The sequence below is a fragment of the Culex quinquefasciatus genome, chromosome 1, assembly GCF_015732765.1.
Source record: "Culex quinquefasciatus strain JHB chromosome 1, VPISU_Cqui_1.0_pri_paternal, whole genome shotgun sequence".
In the NCBI taxonomy this organism is placed as follows: domain Eukaryota; kingdom Metazoa; phylum Arthropoda; class Insecta; order Diptera; family Culicidae; genus Culex; species Culex quinquefasciatus.
The window spans coordinates 80,146,508-80,164,790 of record NC_051861.1 but is presented as its reverse complement, the minus strand read 5'-3'; the positions used below and the strand labels follow the sequence as shown (position 1 = coordinate 80,164,790).

General features: G+C 39.7%; 3 protein-coding genes across 5 annotated transcripts in view; 1 reads left to right on the top strand and 2 right to left on the bottom strand.

The window, feature by feature from the left end:
* The window catches only part of LOC6039036, a 37,869-nt gene extending 34,722 nt beyond the window's left edge, over positions 1–3,147 (bottom strand). For 2 of the 3 annotated variants that reach the window (XM_038249145.1, XM_038249147.1), the window contains exon 1: positions 1,894–3,147. In XM_038249145.1, the coding sequence (XP_038105073.1) occupies positions 1,894–2,662 (769 nt within the window). In that variant the 5' untranslated portion in view covers positions 2,663–3,147. The remainder of the gene's footprint in view (positions 1–1,893) is intronic. The other variant, XM_038249146.1, reaches the window with a different exon arrangement.
* Positions 3,148–11,939: 8,792 nt separating this feature from the next.
* LOC6039039 (peptidoglycan-recognition protein 2) lies at positions 11,940–16,206 on the top strand. Its single transcript, XM_038248173.1, has 4 exons — positions 11,940–12,135; positions 12,196–12,418; positions 12,473–12,787; positions 15,926–16,206. The coding sequence occupies exons 1-3, from the start codon at positions 12,060–12,062 to the stop codon at positions 12,780–12,782; spliced, it is 609 nt and encodes a 202-aa protein (XP_038104101.1). The 5' UTR covers positions 11,940–12,059; the 3' UTR covers positions 12,783–12,787; positions 15,926–16,206.
* On the bottom strand, positions 16,157–18,283 carry LOC6039040. Its single transcript, XM_001848666.2, is given in 3 exon segments — positions 16,157–16,463; positions 16,727–18,042; positions 18,045–18,283. Coding segments are annotated over 3 exon segments (1,674 nt in total). The 5' UTR covers positions 18,199–18,283; the 3' UTR covers positions 16,157–16,259.

Below are 18,283 nucleotides of genomic sequence, written 5' to 3'. Positions count from 1 at the left end.
TATAAACAGTCAATTTCAAGAGATGCATGCAAAATATATCTTTTCTAACAATTTTTCCTAAAAATTTCAAAATTAAAATGACAGACCTGATCGCATAAATGTACTATATGCACTTTCGTCGTTTTTTGAGTTAATGGTGCAGTTTTGTTCAGAATCGTGTGATCTTTCAGAAAAGTCTATAACATCCATTAGTTTGTTCTAGAAATCAGGAGGAAATTCTTGAAAACTTAATACTTAGCCTTATGTGCGGGACAAACTTGCGTAGCGTTTCTCTCAGCTTGCTGTTTTTGCATATGGGACATTTATGTGAACATGGGCAGTTGTTGGGCTACAAATCCCGGATACTGATAAATCTGACTCGAATTACGGAACCTTTTGATTCGAATTTCGGAACTTCGATTTTGCATATGAAACGCACAAATTTGTACTGAAAATTTAGCGAATGGAATTCTTTAGGTCTCAAATAAGCAGTTAACATCAAAACATATCAAAACAACAGATACTATGTATTAAAAACGTTACTTAATCCACCTTAAGGTGGTTGGTGCCTTCCTCACATTAATGTTGTATTTACAAATAAATTCAAGAGTTTTTTTGGATTTATTTTTTTATAATTATTGATTTTACCAGAACAGCAATTTTCAATTCTTTCTTTAACAACTCTCCAAAATAAAGGAGAAAAGAGGGGGCTGTAATTGGATTTAAAAGTGCTGATATGCCAACATTAGGTGCACGATGGAATTGCATTCTGTCCCCCTAGTCAGCAACATAATGAATACAGATTTTTTTCCAGAAGAGACGCAGACACTGCTTAAGCAATGTGCCAACCGGGCGATACGCATGCTGTGCGACTCTCGCGCGTAAGCAAAAAGACCCGGCTTTTGAGGTTATGCAAAAATCGCTCTTTTTAGTAGCTACAAAAAAACTTTTTCTTGGCATAACTTTAAAAGTACTTCACTAAACAAAATAAAATTTAATAGGGTCTTAGTGGACCCCAAAATGAACAGAATAAAGCGGATCCGGCAAAAATCGGTTCAGCCAGTTCTGAGATAATCGCGTGGAAAAAAATCATGTCTACACACATCTCCACAGATAGGTAGGTATAGGTGAAGGTATATCCAGGTGTCGTATTTAAGAAGTTCATTTTTTCGAGTGATTTTATAGCCTTGCCTCAGTGAGGTGAGGAAGGCAAAAACGATATTTTTTCCACGTTCCTATTTTTCTGAAAAGTTATCATAACCTACAACTTTACCGAAGACATCGAATCGATCTGAAAATCCCTTCGCAAATGTTTGAATATTCAAATGGTAATACAAACCAGTCCGCAAAATTGTTTTTGCTTCTTTCGATATATCTAGGGAATGCATGGACAAAGTTGCATGCAAATAAAAGAATACAAAAAAAAGAAAGATTTACGTAGAGAATTACTCAGTTTCAATAAACTGCATTCGACAGTGACGACAACTTATCAGCTTTTCATAAATCGTTACGAAACCATCAATTTGAACTTGAAAACCGTTCCTCCAATGTAACCTGCGCGATCATCGTCAACTGCAACGAACATATCGCACCAAAACGTTCCATACCGGACTGCCCTCCAAATGACCGATCCACCCTTATTTCACGCCCCAGTGACCTTCCTTGCCGTGTCCATCACCCCCTTGGTTTTTTTTTGTTTTGATCCTCTCTTGACAAACACGCTTCAAAACGGTATCGTTTACAATTTTACACCGCGTGCTCAAATTCACTGACCATGTCAACACGTGTTGACCTTCCTCCCTCCCTCCCTCAAGCACAACACAATTTATCACCGGAAATTGAACTTTAAATGCCCGTTTAAATGTCCCGCACCCTAACCTTTAATTACACTTGGAAAAAGGATTCGAAACTTACCCCTACGACCGGTGGAACTGCCAGCGACGGCTGCGGACCTGACACAGCCGGACGATGTCACGATCGTCAGCTCCTGTGTCTTTGGATGATTGTTTCCAAACGGGGCCGACGGTTGGCCGTGAAAGTTCCCCGGATGATGGTGATGACCAGCGATGTGATGTTGCTGCTGCTGCTGGGGTTGCTGGCCGTGATCTACGCTGGCAATCGGGAAGCAGTTGTGGGAATCGGTTTGGATAGTTGGAGCGGTCCGTCGGTCCAGATCTAGCAGTTCCTGGGTGCTGGTCCAGTTGGACGAGCTGATATCGGTAAGGACAATCCCGTTGGACGTTGGGATGTCCTGGGAGATCATTTGAGAGTGCGGAACTGGGACTACCGGGACTGTGCTCTCGCTGGCCACCTCGTAGATGTATCCGAGCTGTTGCTGTTCCTGATGGACGTGGTTCTGGTTGTTGTTGCCGTCACTTCCGGGTGCGGCAATCACCTGGAACTCTGCCGACGGGCCGTGAAACGCTTGTCCGAACCCGTGAAAGTGATCCACCTCCGGCAGCGCCAGGTGACTGTCCTTGCGGACCTTGTGTATGGACTGACCTGGTTCCTGGTACGCATGGTAGGCCACCGTGAACCGTTCCTCGCTGTGCTTTCGCTTCAAATGTCTGGGCTCGCAATGCTCCTGCTCGTAGTGCTCTACTGGAACCACTACCGAGCCATTTCCGCCACCGCCACCACTACCGCTGGCCATCACCGGAAACGGGGGTGTAGATCTTCGCATGTTCACTAGCCACTACCTAAACGCACCACAACTAAGCTCAACGGTGACAGTTTGACAGGTGCACTGCAGTAGTGTCCGCAGTGGCTACTTGGATAACCTTCTTTGAATCTCCAACGCGCTTTGAATTTCCTCCTTCAAATCAACTTGGCCACCATATTTGATTTCACTCAGGCCACCTCCCACGATAAGACACTTTTCACTTTCTTAACCCCGAATCCAAAATGGCCGCCGGAAAATTTTGGTAAGAAAACCCTTATTTTTCACACTAATCGATTCCTTAAACCACTACCAAGCAATGACCCATGAAAATTAACACTAATATGGCACCTGGTAAAGTCTTTTCTATTCCAAATAAATTTCATGCAATCCTCAAAAGAAAATCTTGACCCCAAACTTGGCCCGTATCGCCGTTGGACCGTGCCTGGCGAGTGTCCGTACGAGACTGAGACTCCAGCTCGATGTCCTGGATAGTCCTGGGCACCTCCTCGCCGTGGCACCTGGGCACTCAATGCTCAGCTCTTCGCGGGTTTTATGTAAATATGTACCTCTACCCACGTAAACGGGGAGTCCGCGCATGTTTGCGTTGTGGTGGTGAGCGCTAGTGAGCCGGAAAAATCGGCCATTTCCGGTTGAGTGAGCGCGCACTCAGCGGCAGTGTCCTAGCGGGCGGGATATGGGTGCGAAGGAGTGAAAGAGAAAGGGATGATGGAGATAGTTGGAGGGGTTGATCGATTGCATTGGCTTTTAAAATAAATTTGAATGCAGCAGTAACAATTTTAGCAAATAAAAGCATTTATGTTTCATAAAAAGTGAGATCAATTCCGATTAAAGGATTAATATTACCTGAAACTCCCTATGGCAAGCAAAGCTTCTTACTAAAATTAAGGCCGTTTCAAATAATATTCGAAATTGGGTACTAAAGCCCTATGTCAATTTTTATGTACAACGGTAAAAAACACGATTAAAAACCATTTCTCTTCACTTTTTTTTTATTTTAATGCAAAAAAAAATATTGAAAAGACAACATTTTTTCGATGGATCAACTATGTTCCCCTTGGAACGAGCTGTCAAGTAGGAACTTTTCTGTCAAGAAGGACCGCGAGGTTAATTTTTCCAAATTGATTTAAAAATCCATTTTAAACTCTTTGGAATCGTTTAAAGGGTCGTTGTACTCAGAAAAATAAGCTTTATCGCGGTAAACAATAATATCAGCAATCTAAGCTTCATTTTAGGACCCAATTTATGAGAATTGTTTGGTTTGGAAATAATAACATCAATGCAATTCTCACAACACTGGAAAAAAAGCTTTGCAATTTTGTAAAATATTGTTATTATGCTTCATTGCTTTTTCTCTGGACTTGTGCAAAATTTTTACTAACCGCCTAGAGCAAAATTGAGTTTTTTTTTTTACATTTTTCACCATTACTCGTAACCTCGCTCGTAACTGGATCGACCAAATTGGATGAAATTTTAATGGTTATAAGTAAATTAACTAAATTTAATTAAATATATCTTTATTGAACATTCTTATAATAATTATATTTCATTTACATTCTAAGTGGTATGGCTAAATGCTCTTCATCTTTGTTGTACTGTTCGTTTCATTATTAACTGTTCACATTCATTTATTAACTTCAAATTGTTTTACATTTTTGCATTGAATAGAAAATATTTGGGTAAAAAAGAAAAAAAAATCTGTGTAGCAACTAATCCTAACTTAAAACTAAAAAAAATCATTGAAATATGGGTCATTCCATCTCAACTGTGCACGAAATAGTGCAAATTTGAAAATTACCCTCTCCGATCCTGCTCAAATTTGGCAGAGCTGTTGAAACTATCAAAACATGCAAGAATCCCAAATTTCATCCAAATCGGACCACCCCCTCCATTTTTGTACCTCCCCAAAAAATCGACTTTCTGGCGATTTTTGACCAAACCTCCTAGTTTCAAACGGCGATAGCTCAGGAACCACAAATCTTAGAAGGTCGGTCTTAGACTCAATTTTGAAGGAAATTAGACGTAGAATTCATTTCCGTGATCAACATTTTGATTAATGTATTTTTTCTACCTGTATTGTACAATTGAAAACTTTAAACGGCCGTATCTCAAAACACCCCAACTTATTTTTTTTATTTGACCTCACCATCGTGTTCCCCGGCCAATTTTACATAAGAATCACTTATCGACAGAAATGAATATGTTTCGTTCCAGAGATATCGAATTTTAAAGTTTTGTATTTTCGAGATTACCTACATCAGCTTCATTTGCCGAATCTGCTAGAAGCACACAGGCGGGCTGATCAATAACTGCTACCTGGTGTTCTATGAGATGATTGATTTAATTTATTTTTTTTAAATTTTACGCAAATATTTATTCAAATGGCTCATAGGGGAAATTCTCGTATGTTTGGCAGGTTATGTCCTCGCTCTTAGTTTCGTCCAATTTGCTCATTTTCGCTATTTAAACAACAAATTTTGCAAAACTTTCGATAGAAACTTGCTTGTTCACTTCTTATTGAGCTATTTATCACTCGATTTCAGTTGAAAACGCTTTTAATCAGCTGTAATTGAATGCCAAAGCGCTGATATGGCAACATTAGAGGAACGCTGGAATTAGATGCTGTTCCCCTACCTTGATCAATCTATTTTTGCGAAAGGAATATTCATTGGGTTCTAATGAATGTACCGTTTTTTACGTGTTGCTAACCGTTTTAGAGTACCTCCGAGGCCATGACTAGGGCCTTTATCATGGGCGGTAGCAAAATAGTGTCATTCAGCAAAAAACTGCTTTATTATTATTATAGTTTATTATTGACACTTTACCATAATTACCAACGTTAGTTTTTGCCCTGTAGGCCGCCATAGTGGCACTTTTTGGTCTCAATTTTGTCATATTCGGAATCCTCAGAAAATTTTACATTAGATTGAGGTGTTGGAATTTTGAATTTGATTGGAAAAAATACCATTTAGAATTAATTAAAACATTTTTTAACAATTTGTTGGATTGGGGGTAAAACAGGATTTCGCCTACTTGATACAGCATTTGACGTATTGATCATAGGGTAAATAAGATCTTTTTCTTTTTTCAATAATGTTTTATTTAATTATTTTTTAAATCAAAATTACAACTCCAATACTTCTAACTTACGTGAAATTGTCTGAGGATTCCGAATATGACAAAATTGAGACTAAAAAATGCCGTCTTCTTGGCCTACAGGGCAAAAACTAACATTTTAAAATGTTTGTTCTAGAAAAATCGTAAAACTTTGAGAAAAACTGCGATTGGCCAAAAAATTAACACCGTAGGCTTATAGTCCATGAAATTTCCTAACTTTTGACCTATGGGAGTATGGGTGTTGGAGGCTGTTGCCAAAAGTTATTAAGGTTTTAAAAAAATCCATTTTCAACAGTAATTTGCAAAAGCTATGAGAAAAAGTCAAACCAATCCTGGATGTCTATAGCACATTTTGAAGGGCTTCAAAAGACCATTCGAATGCATCTAAGAGAGTTGAAATTGATGAAGTTTTACGGAAATGCGAGCAATTTTAAGATTTTTCATGTGTTTTGGACCTCAAACTTCAATGCCCGTTTTAACCCACTTCCCTTTGTCGTAGAGGGCTCATATTTGACATGAGTTCATCTCATGTATAGACAAACAAACCCTGAAAGTTTCATCCAAATCGGAGCACCTCGATACGACCTCTAGAACAAACCGAGCAGAATCTACAAATACTGCCTCTTAAACTCCAGATTCCTACAGTGTTATACAGTTAATTTTTGCCCAATTTGATAAAGATTATTTATGACGAAATATTATATCAATAAATGAACAGGTAGCAGTTATTGATCAGCCCGCCTGTGTACTTCTAGCAGATGCGGCAAATGAAGCTGATGTAGGTAATCTCGAAAATACAAAACTTTAAAATTCGATATCTCTGGAACGAAACATATTCATTTCTGTCGATAAGTGATTCTTATGTAAAATTGGCGGGGGAACACGATAGTGAGGTCAAATAAAAAAAATAAGTTGGGGTGTTTTGAGATACGGCCGTTTAAAGTTTTTTTTTGCGCAATACAGGTAGAAAAAATACATTAATCAAAATGTTGATCACGGAAACGGATTCTACGTCCAATTTCCTTCAAAATTGAGTCTAAGACCGACCTTCTAAGATTTGTGGTTCCTGAGCTATCGCCGTTTGAAACTAGGAGGTTTGGTCAAAAATCGCCAGAAAGTCGATTTTTTGGGGAGGTACAAAAATGGAGGGGGTGGTCCGATTTGGATGAAATTTGGGATTCTTGCATGTTTTAATAGTATCAACAGCTCTGCCAAATTTGAGCAGGATCGGAGAGGGTAATTTTCAAATGATGTTCCGCTTCAGATGGAATGACCCATATTCAAAATTATTCGAACGTGTAAACTACGAACTGTATTTTAAGATAAATCCTCCAAGCGTTCTTACTTGTTCCTGGTGAGTTTTGCAACCACGCAGTGTTGTTGTCATCTCGATGAAAATGTTCAAAAGTTCTTGTTGTGAGAACAGGTCACTACTGCCTTCACCCGTTAATGCAGGTTGATTTTCCATCGGTTGCTGACTGAAGCCTGGAGGTGTTGTATTCTCTGCAATTCTTTGCCGCTGATTCAACGACAATGGCTGCAGATTTCGAACCACTCGAATAGATCCCACTCCTGGTGACGCCAAAGCAGGAAAATCCACGTCCGTGTATGTTGGTGCTGTTTTGCGACGAATTGGTTGGTGCCTCGTCGTCGCTTGCTGCCGATTTTTTACAAACTCAGCTCGTTTTGGGCAGCTTCTATTCTTAGTAGAATGGTCGCCGCCGCAATTGAAGCATTTCACTTCGATGTTCTCGTTGATTGTTTCGCAAGCTTGTGTTTTGTGCTCACCTCCGCAGGTTGCACAACGACTCTTGATGAAACAGTTCCTTCCACCATGCCCAAACTTACTTAGAAGTTCGTACATTGTGTCACGTCACGGTGCACTGGACGATAACGTTCCCAAGACACGATGATGTTGAAAATTGCCCGAACTGCCTTCAGCACAGACGGCGTTGTCGATCCTTTCTCGAGATGAACCAGGTACAGTTGATCACGATACTTGATGTCCTTGTTGTGTCTCGTCATCTTGAAGACTTCGATCACGTTCAACTTAAGAGTGTTGAGCTCTTCTTTCAGCACACTCACATCCATGTCGTACAGGCCACGGAGGACCTGTTTCATGGGTCGTTGACCTGGATCGTCATGGCTGTAGTATTCAATCTTTGTGTTGTTCAGGAAATCCCGAACGTAGTTGTAATTCTTTCTGGTAGGTAGCAGAATTTTGAGTCCAGCAGCACACAAGCGAATGGAAGCTCGTATTTGATAAACCCAGTCAGCCACATTTGCACCGAATCCGATGACGATGTTTGCACAAAAATGGGTGGCACCTTTTCCCGTCGTTCAAATTCTTCCTTCTCGCTCACGTCCACAGGGAGGGTAGCGAACTGTTTTCCAGGCGAGTTTTGAGCGCCCTTGCTCAAACTGCCTGGCTTTGCAGGTAGTGCATCGGCATTCTTTAGCTTCTTCAAATCTACCGATCCTGCTGGTAAGGACCGCCTCTTTTTCTTGCCCTGGGGCATTTTTGCACTTTTTTGCACTTTTCGAGAGCTAATATTGAGGAGTACCTTCCCAAGCAACACACTTTGTCAGATAAACGTATTTCCCATCTGGTTGTATAACCAATCCACCTCGTTACCACAACTTGTTCTACAACTCCTGTGAACTGGAAAAAGCGCACTTTTTTTGTTGTATAACTTGCCAGAAAAAGATGCAAGTTATCAGAGTAAGTTGTACAAATGTATTTGACAACACTGTGCCATCTAACAAGAGATTCAACGAAAAAAAGGGGGCGTGGTTTACGGCTGTGCTGTCAAATCAGAGCGCACACTGGAAAGGAAAGTTAGATTGAAAACAGCTATCTAACCGTCGACTAACTTACATGTAAACAAACGTTTCTTATTAGAATTTCAATCAACGACGAAGCTAATAAAAAACGCTTGTTTCGAGCTAATAAAAAAACGCTTTAATTCGAAATTAAATTAAAAAAAAGAAAACAATCATGGCGCGCATGTGATTCGTGTGAAATTCCCTGCATGGCGAACTTTTAGATTTTCCTTTTTTGATGAACTTCCTCTGTCCCAAGATTCGATCCGATGACTTCGACGATTTGTTGTTATCTCCACGGCAGGTCCAGGCGCGCTTCCACATCTCTCCACGGGGCTTCATAGTAAACAAGCTGGCCCAAGCGTCAATAAGAAGGCTGCTGTCTGTTTTGTTAGTTAAAGAACTTAACTCCAACGAAGGCTGTCATTGGAATTGAAGTTATACAAGTTTGTTTCAAATCAGTTTTTATAACTCCACTATATAACTTTGTTATAACAAACCGTTTCAACTGTCATTTCGATTACCGTACCACGGAGTAATATTGGAAATCGGTATGATTTTGATTTGTTGTTTTCTCTACCATAAACTCCATATGATAATAATTTTTGTAGCTTTTACCAGCGATTTTTTTACAAATTAATCGGTCAACAATCAAAACTATTGCAATCTTCAATAAATAAACATTTTTGAAACTCTAAATTCCGCATGTACAAATTTACACCACCTAACTACACGCAATGTCAAGTTGAATATGTATGTTGAGCATCAGTTATATAATCTATTCTCCGATAACATTTGTGTAACAAAGCGAGAAAACCTAAGGTTATTTATAGAATGGTTGGCCACGCCCATTTTTTAGAAGATGCCATCACAATATTGTATTTTATTCAACAAACTAACTGTCGAATAAAACATTGCAGATGAGGGAACAGCATCTTGGCATATCAGCATTTTGACGTTCAATTACAGCTCTTCAAAAGTGTTTTCAAGTGAAATAAAGTGATAAATAGCTCAATAGGAAGTGAGCAAGCAAGTTACTATCAAAAGTGTTTCAAAATAAATTGTTTAATTAGTGAAAATCAGCAAATTGCATGGCGTTAGGAGCGAGTGCATATTCCCTATGTTGTGTGTTAAAGTTGGAAAAGAGTGAAGTTTACTGTGTTTTAACACTTGTGTGACACAAATCTCAAGAGTTACATAAGTCAGTTATACAAGTAGTGAAACAAACTGTTATTTAACTAGCGTTGAAATTATTTCTCGTATGTTGATCAAAAACAGCTGTCTAACTATTATTCAACAGACGACAAGTTATGAGTGCTACTTGGGTTGTTGATCCACAAGGGAATGACAACATGTTGCTGCTTTCATACAAAAGAAAATTGTTGCGTTGCAGACTTCATCTCGATTACGGACATGAGATTCATGTTCCTGATCTGTCAAGCTTGATAGCGTATGGTATCGAAGAAACTTCGTGTCGTTCACTACGCATGTTAAATCACTTAAATATGAATCCAGATTAGAAACTGGAGGAGTTGCCTTGTTTTCTACTATCCAACATTTATTTTCGAAATGAAATTTTCCATTATCCTCTACTTTAAAAGATGCAATAAGCTAGAAGTAAAGCTAGTTATTTGGAACCAATAAACATCGTTTCAGATGTTGACAAATCATCTACACAGAAAAAAATATTCCTGTAAATTTACATTATTTATCATGTACCAAAAGGTATCATGATAAATGATGTATATTTACATTAGGTTCATTGGAAATTTACATTAGATTCATTGGAAATTTATATTAGTTTTGAAAATTTACATTAGTTTTGGAATTTACATTACTTTTGGAATTTACATTAGTTCAAATCAACTAATTCTGATAGGCCAATGGGAATGAGAAGCTCGACTTGGATTGCAGTAGGAAAAGGGTGTGGCCTATGTTCTATTTTAAAATGATTAAAGCGGGCAGCAAAAGGAAATTCGGATTTTAAAAAGTTGTTTCACAGGTAGGGGACGCTTTCTCGTCGACGGCCAAGTGAAATAACGCTGGACTGGAATCGAACGGACGACGGGTAGGATGTTCGGTGTTATTGCTGCTACCCGCTGCCGACTGAGCCATCTTCGCATTTTATAAACGAGCGGCTGAAGCATCAACTTGTTCAGGTCGAGGCTCAGGCAGTGGGCCAGCGAAGTATGAGAGCGATAGAAAGAGAACCAAATATAACTATTTTTAGTTCGGGTAGTTTTGAAGTCAACGTTTGGCAGAAATACATTGGATATATGATTTACATTAAATAGGAATTTACAGGAAGCCGAACACGGGTAGAAATTCATCAGATTTGAGTTTCCATGCTCAACGTTTCCATTAGATTCATGATTTACACTAGATTTAGATTTACATTGGAGTAATTTCCATGACTTTTTACTCTTTACATCATATTTCAACATTACATTGAGTGAGTTTACATAAGAAACAGTAATTACGTGCTGTGTAAATTTACATATTTTTTTCTGTGTACATCTTTATGTATTATAACCGTTCCCTTTATAATAACAATAAAGTCTGATGTTAGAGCAATTCTCAATACCTCAATTAATTGTACAATTAGCTGTGCTGAAAGCATACATATCTTGGCCAATATACACCCAATATGGTATGAGGTCGCGAAAACACAGCAGAATGTCATATTTTTATTGCAAAGCATAACAGTATCTTTTCAATCAAAGGGAATTTCACTATATCAATTAGAAGAAAGAAGTTTGGACATTACGAATAGGTCCGAGAGAAAGAACATAACTCTTTTGAAGGATTTCAGAACATTCATATACAAAGTGGCAAAGCCATTGTGTGAGATAAGTCACTCGTCATTATGGCTTCTTAATAACAAGTGTGGAAACTTCGTGTGGGGTGAATCGGGCTGTTTTGGCACAATCCTTAAGTATTTTTGATTGATTTCTGCAAAAAAAAACAAACACAGAACAACAGAGTTAGTAAATCGATTACAAATGTTTAAGCTTTCAAATACTCTTATAATCATTGTTCTTATTTAGACTGTAGTCCTGATTCGCCCAGTTCCTAGTAATAATTGACGTTACATATTACCAGTGGTAATTTACCACCTTCTCGGGTTGCTCTAAAATACAGAACCAATTTACCTTTTCTCCCGAACTTAAAATTTACAAATTTCATATATCTTAAGTTATTTTAGTTATGAAACAATATATTGTACTAATACTAACTTCAATAATTAAAAAAAAAAACAAACATTGTCTAAAATCACCTCTCAAGATTCACCACCACAAACGAACCGTCCTTGGGTGAATCCCCGATCAAAGAAGAGGCTTCGTTGAGCTGATTTTGTTCTCTAACCAGTTTCGCATCAGTCTTGTTCTGCATCCCGCTACGAGAAGAAGCACGTAGATCATTGTGGAACCGGTTCGTTTGGACGGAAGTGATAAGAACAATGTTTTGGTTGAAATTTAAGCCATTTTTGGCTGGTGTTGTGGTTTTATTGCTCGTGAGTTCATTCACTGTCGATGGTAAGGTACTTTTAGCTTGAAATTTTGAGATGCTCTACTTAATGGTCGGTATTTTCAAAGTTTCAGCAGCCGATCCAGCAGATTGTCCCAAAATCATCAAGCGTGAGCAATGGGGAGCCCTGAAATCGACCAACGTGACGTACCAGGTCATGCCGGTCCAGTACGTAGTGATCCACCACACGGCCACGGTCACCTGTGATGAGATGCCAATCTGCAAAAACATCGTCCGATCGATTCAAGACGCCCATCAGAGCATGAACAAGTGGAGTGACATCGGTTACAAGTAAGTGGGCTGAACTTCAATAGGAGCTCAAGACTAATTTGACCCCTCATGTAGCTTCCTGATCGCCAACGGTGGCAACGTGTACGAGGGCATCGGCTGGCACCGGGTTGGGGCGCACACCCGCGGCTACAACAGCAAATCGATCGGGATTGCTTTTATTGGGGATTTCAGCGAGGAGTTGCCCACGGTGAAGGCGCTGCGAGCGGCTGGAAAGTTGCTGCGGTGTGGAGTGGCGCTCGGTGAGCTGGATCCGGAGTACATGCTGTACGGTGCCCGGCAGCTGTCCGCGACGGTCAGTCCCGGTGATGCGCTGTACGCTGACATCCAGGATTGGGACCACTTTGACGCTTCGAAGAGGTTGTGAAATGGGTAAGTTTTTGGGCTTCCTCGTTAAGCTATACTGTCGCACGAAGCAAGTCCGTCCCATATGTAATTTCGTCAATTTAGAGTTAATGATTCAGTTTGGTTCTAAATCATGTGAACTATCAGAAAATTGAATTGAAAACTGAGAAAAGCAATAATATTGAATACTTTATTGCAGAAAACCGACAAAATCCCACTGTTTCGTGAAATCTTTATACAGCCCAACCTCGATTATCCGAAGCCTCGATTATCCGAAGTTTCGATTATCCGAAGGTTTGTATGGGGCTTAGGACAAACGAATCACGAACAAAAAAACTAGTTTTTTCGTTTTTTCGATTTTCTTATTTTTACATCAAAATCGAGTTAGACGACCCTGTTTTATGGCCTATCTACAATCACTTAGCTTAGAAAATTTCACTTAGCTTAGGAATTTGAATCAATGGAAATGAATCTGAGTTTCTACAATGGAAAAGTAATCAAATTAGAAACTGACGTTTGGTTTGGAAAATTTCAAAATCTACGGTAAGTTGACGTTTCCATATCAAAGGTAAACAAACAACTGCATAGCAACGTATATCAGCCCAGCAAGTTTTCTAAGTTGATTGTGGATGACGAACGTAAGTTGCAGACTTTCCTAAGTAACTACTTTACTTAGATGTTCTAAGCTAAGTGATTGTAGATAGGCCATTAGTCAAATTTTAATAGTTGATTGCCTGTTAAATTGCAAAATGCATTTTTTCAATAGTTGATCGCCGTCATCTTGGATGTAAACATTTTAGATAATTTTTACACGAAAATAAAGTGAGGTTAAATTTTGTCAGGAAGCAAAATCAAATGGTGCGCTAGTGTGCGTACGCGAAACGTCATAAAGCTCTATTGTCCCCAGTTTTTTTTTGTGGGAGAGAAAAGGAGGCGAATACTTTATGAAAATCATACCGTCAACATTCCTAGCCTCAAAATTTTGTCGCGAGTTGCTTTTCTCGTCTAATAGGCTGGCAAACAAACAAACAAACAAGCTCGCACTTTTTTGTGTTTGACAGTTTGCCAAACTCGCAAACTGGTTTACTGCAAACTCGCAAACAAAGCCAAATGTATGCAGGCTGATGTTTCTGCAAACAAACAAAGCAGGCAAACTGCCAAAAAGTTTGTTTGCGGGTTTTTTTGTTTGTTTGTCGTAGTCTAATAGCTCCTTGAAAGAAAAAAGGGCTCAAATTAGAGGAGAAAATCGTGACATCAGAAGTGAACTCAAATCACTCAAAGTTCATTTTGTGAGTGACTTTAACAGTTTGGCCTAGTTTGACAGCTACCTTGTCCCCAGTTTTCTGTGGGAGAGAAAAGGAGGCGAATACTTTATAAAAATCATACCTGTCAAAATTCCTAGCCTCAAAATTTTGTCGCGAGTTGATTTTCTCCTCTATAGCTCCTTTAGTTGAGAGCTGCAAACTTATCTGTCCAATCTGGCTTCCTTCAAGGATGTGTACAGTATGTAAAAAAAGTATTTACACCCCTTGGGCACTATGCACATTTTGTGATGAAACATGTAACAATTTAAAGTTTGACAGAAACCTAGTACTACGTTTTGTTCAGAAACTCATGCCGAACATTTTGCTACAAAAAGCTCATGAAAAGATGTTTTCCATAAAAAGTTATATAACAAATACTATTACAAAAATAAAAAAGGTGCAAAAAAAGTGTGTACACCTTTCGAAAAATTAACATAAATAATGTTATTTGTTGACAAATCACCATAAATCCAGTCTCCCAACTCCAAATAGTCATCCTTGACTGATTAAAAAAATAATTTGGATTGAATTTAAAGTTTACTTACTTCTTAGTATAAAAGTTTACATAACTCTGGAAATTCTATATAAAACTTATCTAAACTTAATTTTGCAAACTTTCAATTTAACTAAATGTCATTATATTACCATAAAATTGCTATTTAAACATTCTGGAGTGGGTATAACACCGTTTTGGGGGTCTTTGTATCGCTAGAATAGATTTTTCTTTGGAATTCCGTACCAACCCGGAATTACGTCGTCGGAAAATCCGCCGGCATCCGAACCGGTCCACAATTCACAAGTCAACCTATATGGCATCGGAAAGGGCAAAAAATTTCCGATCTTTTGATACCCATACATCCAGGTTTTCTATAAAACCCTCGTTTTCAATACCTAGGCAAAAACGGTGTTATGGTTTCGTTTGAGCAACCTGGCAAAAATGTATGGAATTTCGTAATTTTTGTTCTCGTGGATCAAACTTACTTTTTGCCCAGGTATTTAAAAACGTAGGTTTTAAAGAAAACCTAGATGTATGGGTATCAAAAGATCGGAAATGTTATGCCCTTTCCGATGCCACATAGGTTGACTTGTGAATCATGGACCGGTTCGAATGCCGGCGGGTTTTCCGACGACGTAATTCCGGGTTGGTACGAAATTCCAACGAAAAATCTATTCTATCGATACAAAGACCCCCGAAACGGTGTTATACCCACTCCAGAATGTTTAAATAGCAGTTTCATGGTAATATAAAAACATTTAGTTAAATTGAAAGTTTGCAAAATTAAGTTTAGATAAGTTTTATATAGAATTTCCAGAGTTATGTAAATTTTTATACTAAGAAGTTAGTAAACTTTATATTCAATCCAAATTAGTACTAGGTTTCTGTCAAACTTAAAATTGTTACATGTTTCATCACAAAATGTGCATAGTGCCCAAGGGGTGTAAATACTGTTTTTACATACTGTATTTTCTTTCTTGCTTTTAATATCTTCCAAGCCTTGTGGTTTTTAATAAAAACTTTGCACTTGGGATCTGTTTTTATTACTTCTGGTTTCCATGTACAGGTAAAAAAAAGTAAAGATAACATACAGTGTGGATTCAAATTAAAACAACATTTCATATAATTTATAAAGCTTTATTTGTTTTAACACATATTCAGATAAATAAAAAAGTTATAACTAAAATAAGGTCACCAAGCATTGCATGTTGATATTTACTGGGATCATGTGAAACACATCCACAATAGTTTTTCTGTAACATTAATATCGAGTTAAAATTGAGTGCATTTGTTGTCAATTCACTTCTCAATGCCACACACGCCGTAAGAAATTGTTTTTATTTTTACCTTTTTTTCTATTTTAAGCTTCGTTTTGCTGCGCCGCTAAAATTTGTTTGCAAACATCGAAACAGCTGTTCGCGTGCACGTCGTACATGTAAAGGTGTAGTCGAGCCAATCGCAAAAAAAAGAAGAAAAACACCAAGCCTCTGGTGGTTATCATCCGAACTAACAGTAAAACTCTTCTTTGTATGTGTGTAATAGATTAAAACAGCCGATTTCTTTGAATGAAATGTTCGACGACGACACGTATCACTGAGGGCAATTTTTTGTTCATTCTCTGGTATAAATATTAATGACCAACCAGCTATTTTTTTGTTTTGTTTCGTAAAATTTCTAATATCACACGCCGTGACGACGCCTAATCACAATCCTTGGAAAAATAGCAGCAGCAATCGTCACTCTTGTTGCACACCACCTGAAAGGGGCCGTCCGGCGGAAATACGTACGCCCCGAAGGCCACGTCCATCACGCGGACGTAGCGCAGCTCGAACTTGGCCAGGTCCGGCGGCAGCTGGACCGGTGACGAGTTGCCCTTGATGGTCAGCCCAAAAAGCTTGAGAGACTACGGAAAAGAGAAGATAGGTTAAATTACAGGGCTTTTCTAGCATGTGATCGACCCAGAAAGTCACATTTGATTTGATGACGATCTTCGATTTGCTACGGATATCTGGATTATTGCCAGTGCGTTAAACAAGTTGAGAGTTGTTCTAATAACCTTTTTTTTAAATTGGGAACGCAACAAATTATCTTAAACTGTTGGAATTTTTGGCAAAGTAAGTATCAAAAGCTTCTAGTAATAATCCAAACATCCGACTTCTAACAAACCTTCAACAAGCGATTCCGGAAAATTTGCGCAAACACCGGAAAGGACAACTCTAGATTGGGATTGAATCCGCACATGGTCAGCGAGGTGACGCGTTCGCAGTGCTTGAACATCGAGGCCAGCAGGATGTCGCACTGTAGCGGTGCGTTGTACGTGATCAGCGTGAACTCCTCAATGTTCCGGAAATTAGGCAGAACGCGCTCTAACGCGGGACAGGCCGAACTGATGCGGATGCTGAGCTGACGCAGCCTGGGCAGGGACTGGAAAAAGTGCTCCGGAATGTCCGAAGCGAACAGATCCAGCTGGAGTTCCTCAAGCAGCGGACAGCAGGACACGATAAAATCCGAGTGGCCGTACTTGGACTGCTTGAGAGATCGAAGGTTCGGCGCGATGACTGTGAGTGAGAGATTGTCCAAGTTCTTGACGCCACTCCACTCAAGACGCTTCAGAGCTGGGACGACAAGATTCCTATTGGATCTAATGTTACCCGATTCCAGTTGAAGATGTTCCAGCTTTGGGAACATTCTATCGACCGACAAGAATCCCACCGTCAAGTCTACCTTCTCCAGCCGTAGAACCTTCAATTGCTGACAGTGCTGATGAATTGCTTCCAGAATAAAATCATTCACATTTACCATTTGAAGATTTTTCAAATTCGGTATATTCGCGAACATGCTGTCCCAATCACGTGCTGTCATACTAGTCTTCTGTAGAATGATGCTCAAGTGTTCCAGCGATTCCAAGCGATTCAAAAAGAAGTCCTGCCACATACTTCCGTTGAGATGCATCTTCAGTATCTTCAAGTTCCCACCGCGCTCCAACTCCATCAGACCATTGTGCCAAACAACGCCAACATCCGAGTCGCAATCTCCAAACTTTACGACGGCCGATTTAAGATTCGGAGCATCCACCAAGAACACAGGCTTCCTAATCTGCACCTGATTGTTCATCACAATATCCCGCCAAGTCAGCGCTTCCAGCTTATCCATCCGAATCACCACCTGCTGATTCGACGTATTCTCCGTAGCTTCCGTACACATCTGCAGCTTCCGAATCCTCCCCAGCAGATCAGCATGCGTTCCAAAAAACTCAATCAACGACTGTCCCAACGGTGCATCCACTATCATACCCTCCAGCAGACACTTCTCGTCCAGCTCCCTCAACAGCCGATCAATACTGCCCAAAACCTCCGGATCCGACTCCTTGCACCACTTCACATAAACCACCCGATAGTCTCGCTCCGTCTCCTGCACCACGCCCTCGTCCACCAGTTTGACCTCCTCGTAGGTCCTCCCAGTAGCTTCCCGCACCCAGTCCCTCGACTCAGCTCGATGCACAGGTTCCGACATAGTGACCGCGAGTACACGGCCGCGTTCCATTGACGACAAACCAGCGACAGCGGCTTCCGATCCCAAAAGTCCAAGTTCTTAAAGATAGAGACGTAGATTTCCAACGGAAGCCGATCCCACGACATCCTCGTCCAAAGACTGACCAAAACAAACTGAATGTCGTAGCCCGATGTGCAACAAATACACGGATCCGCAGGGGGTTCAACGTAG

Bases quoted from the DNA above. Each gene is read 5' to 3' on its own strand.
- LOC6039039 (XM_038248173.1), top strand. From the start codon at position 12,060: ATGTTTTGGTTGAAATTTAAGCCATTTTTGGCTGGTGTTGTGGTTTTA. The intron at 12,136-12,195 runs GTAAGGTACTTT...GTATTTTCAAAG, and splicing joins GAGTTCATTCACTGTCGATG to TTTCAGCAGCCGATCCAGCA. The intron at 12,419-12,472 runs GTAAGTGGGCTG...CCCCTCATGTAG, and splicing joins TGGAGTGACATCGGTTACAA to CTTCCTGATCGCCAACGGTG.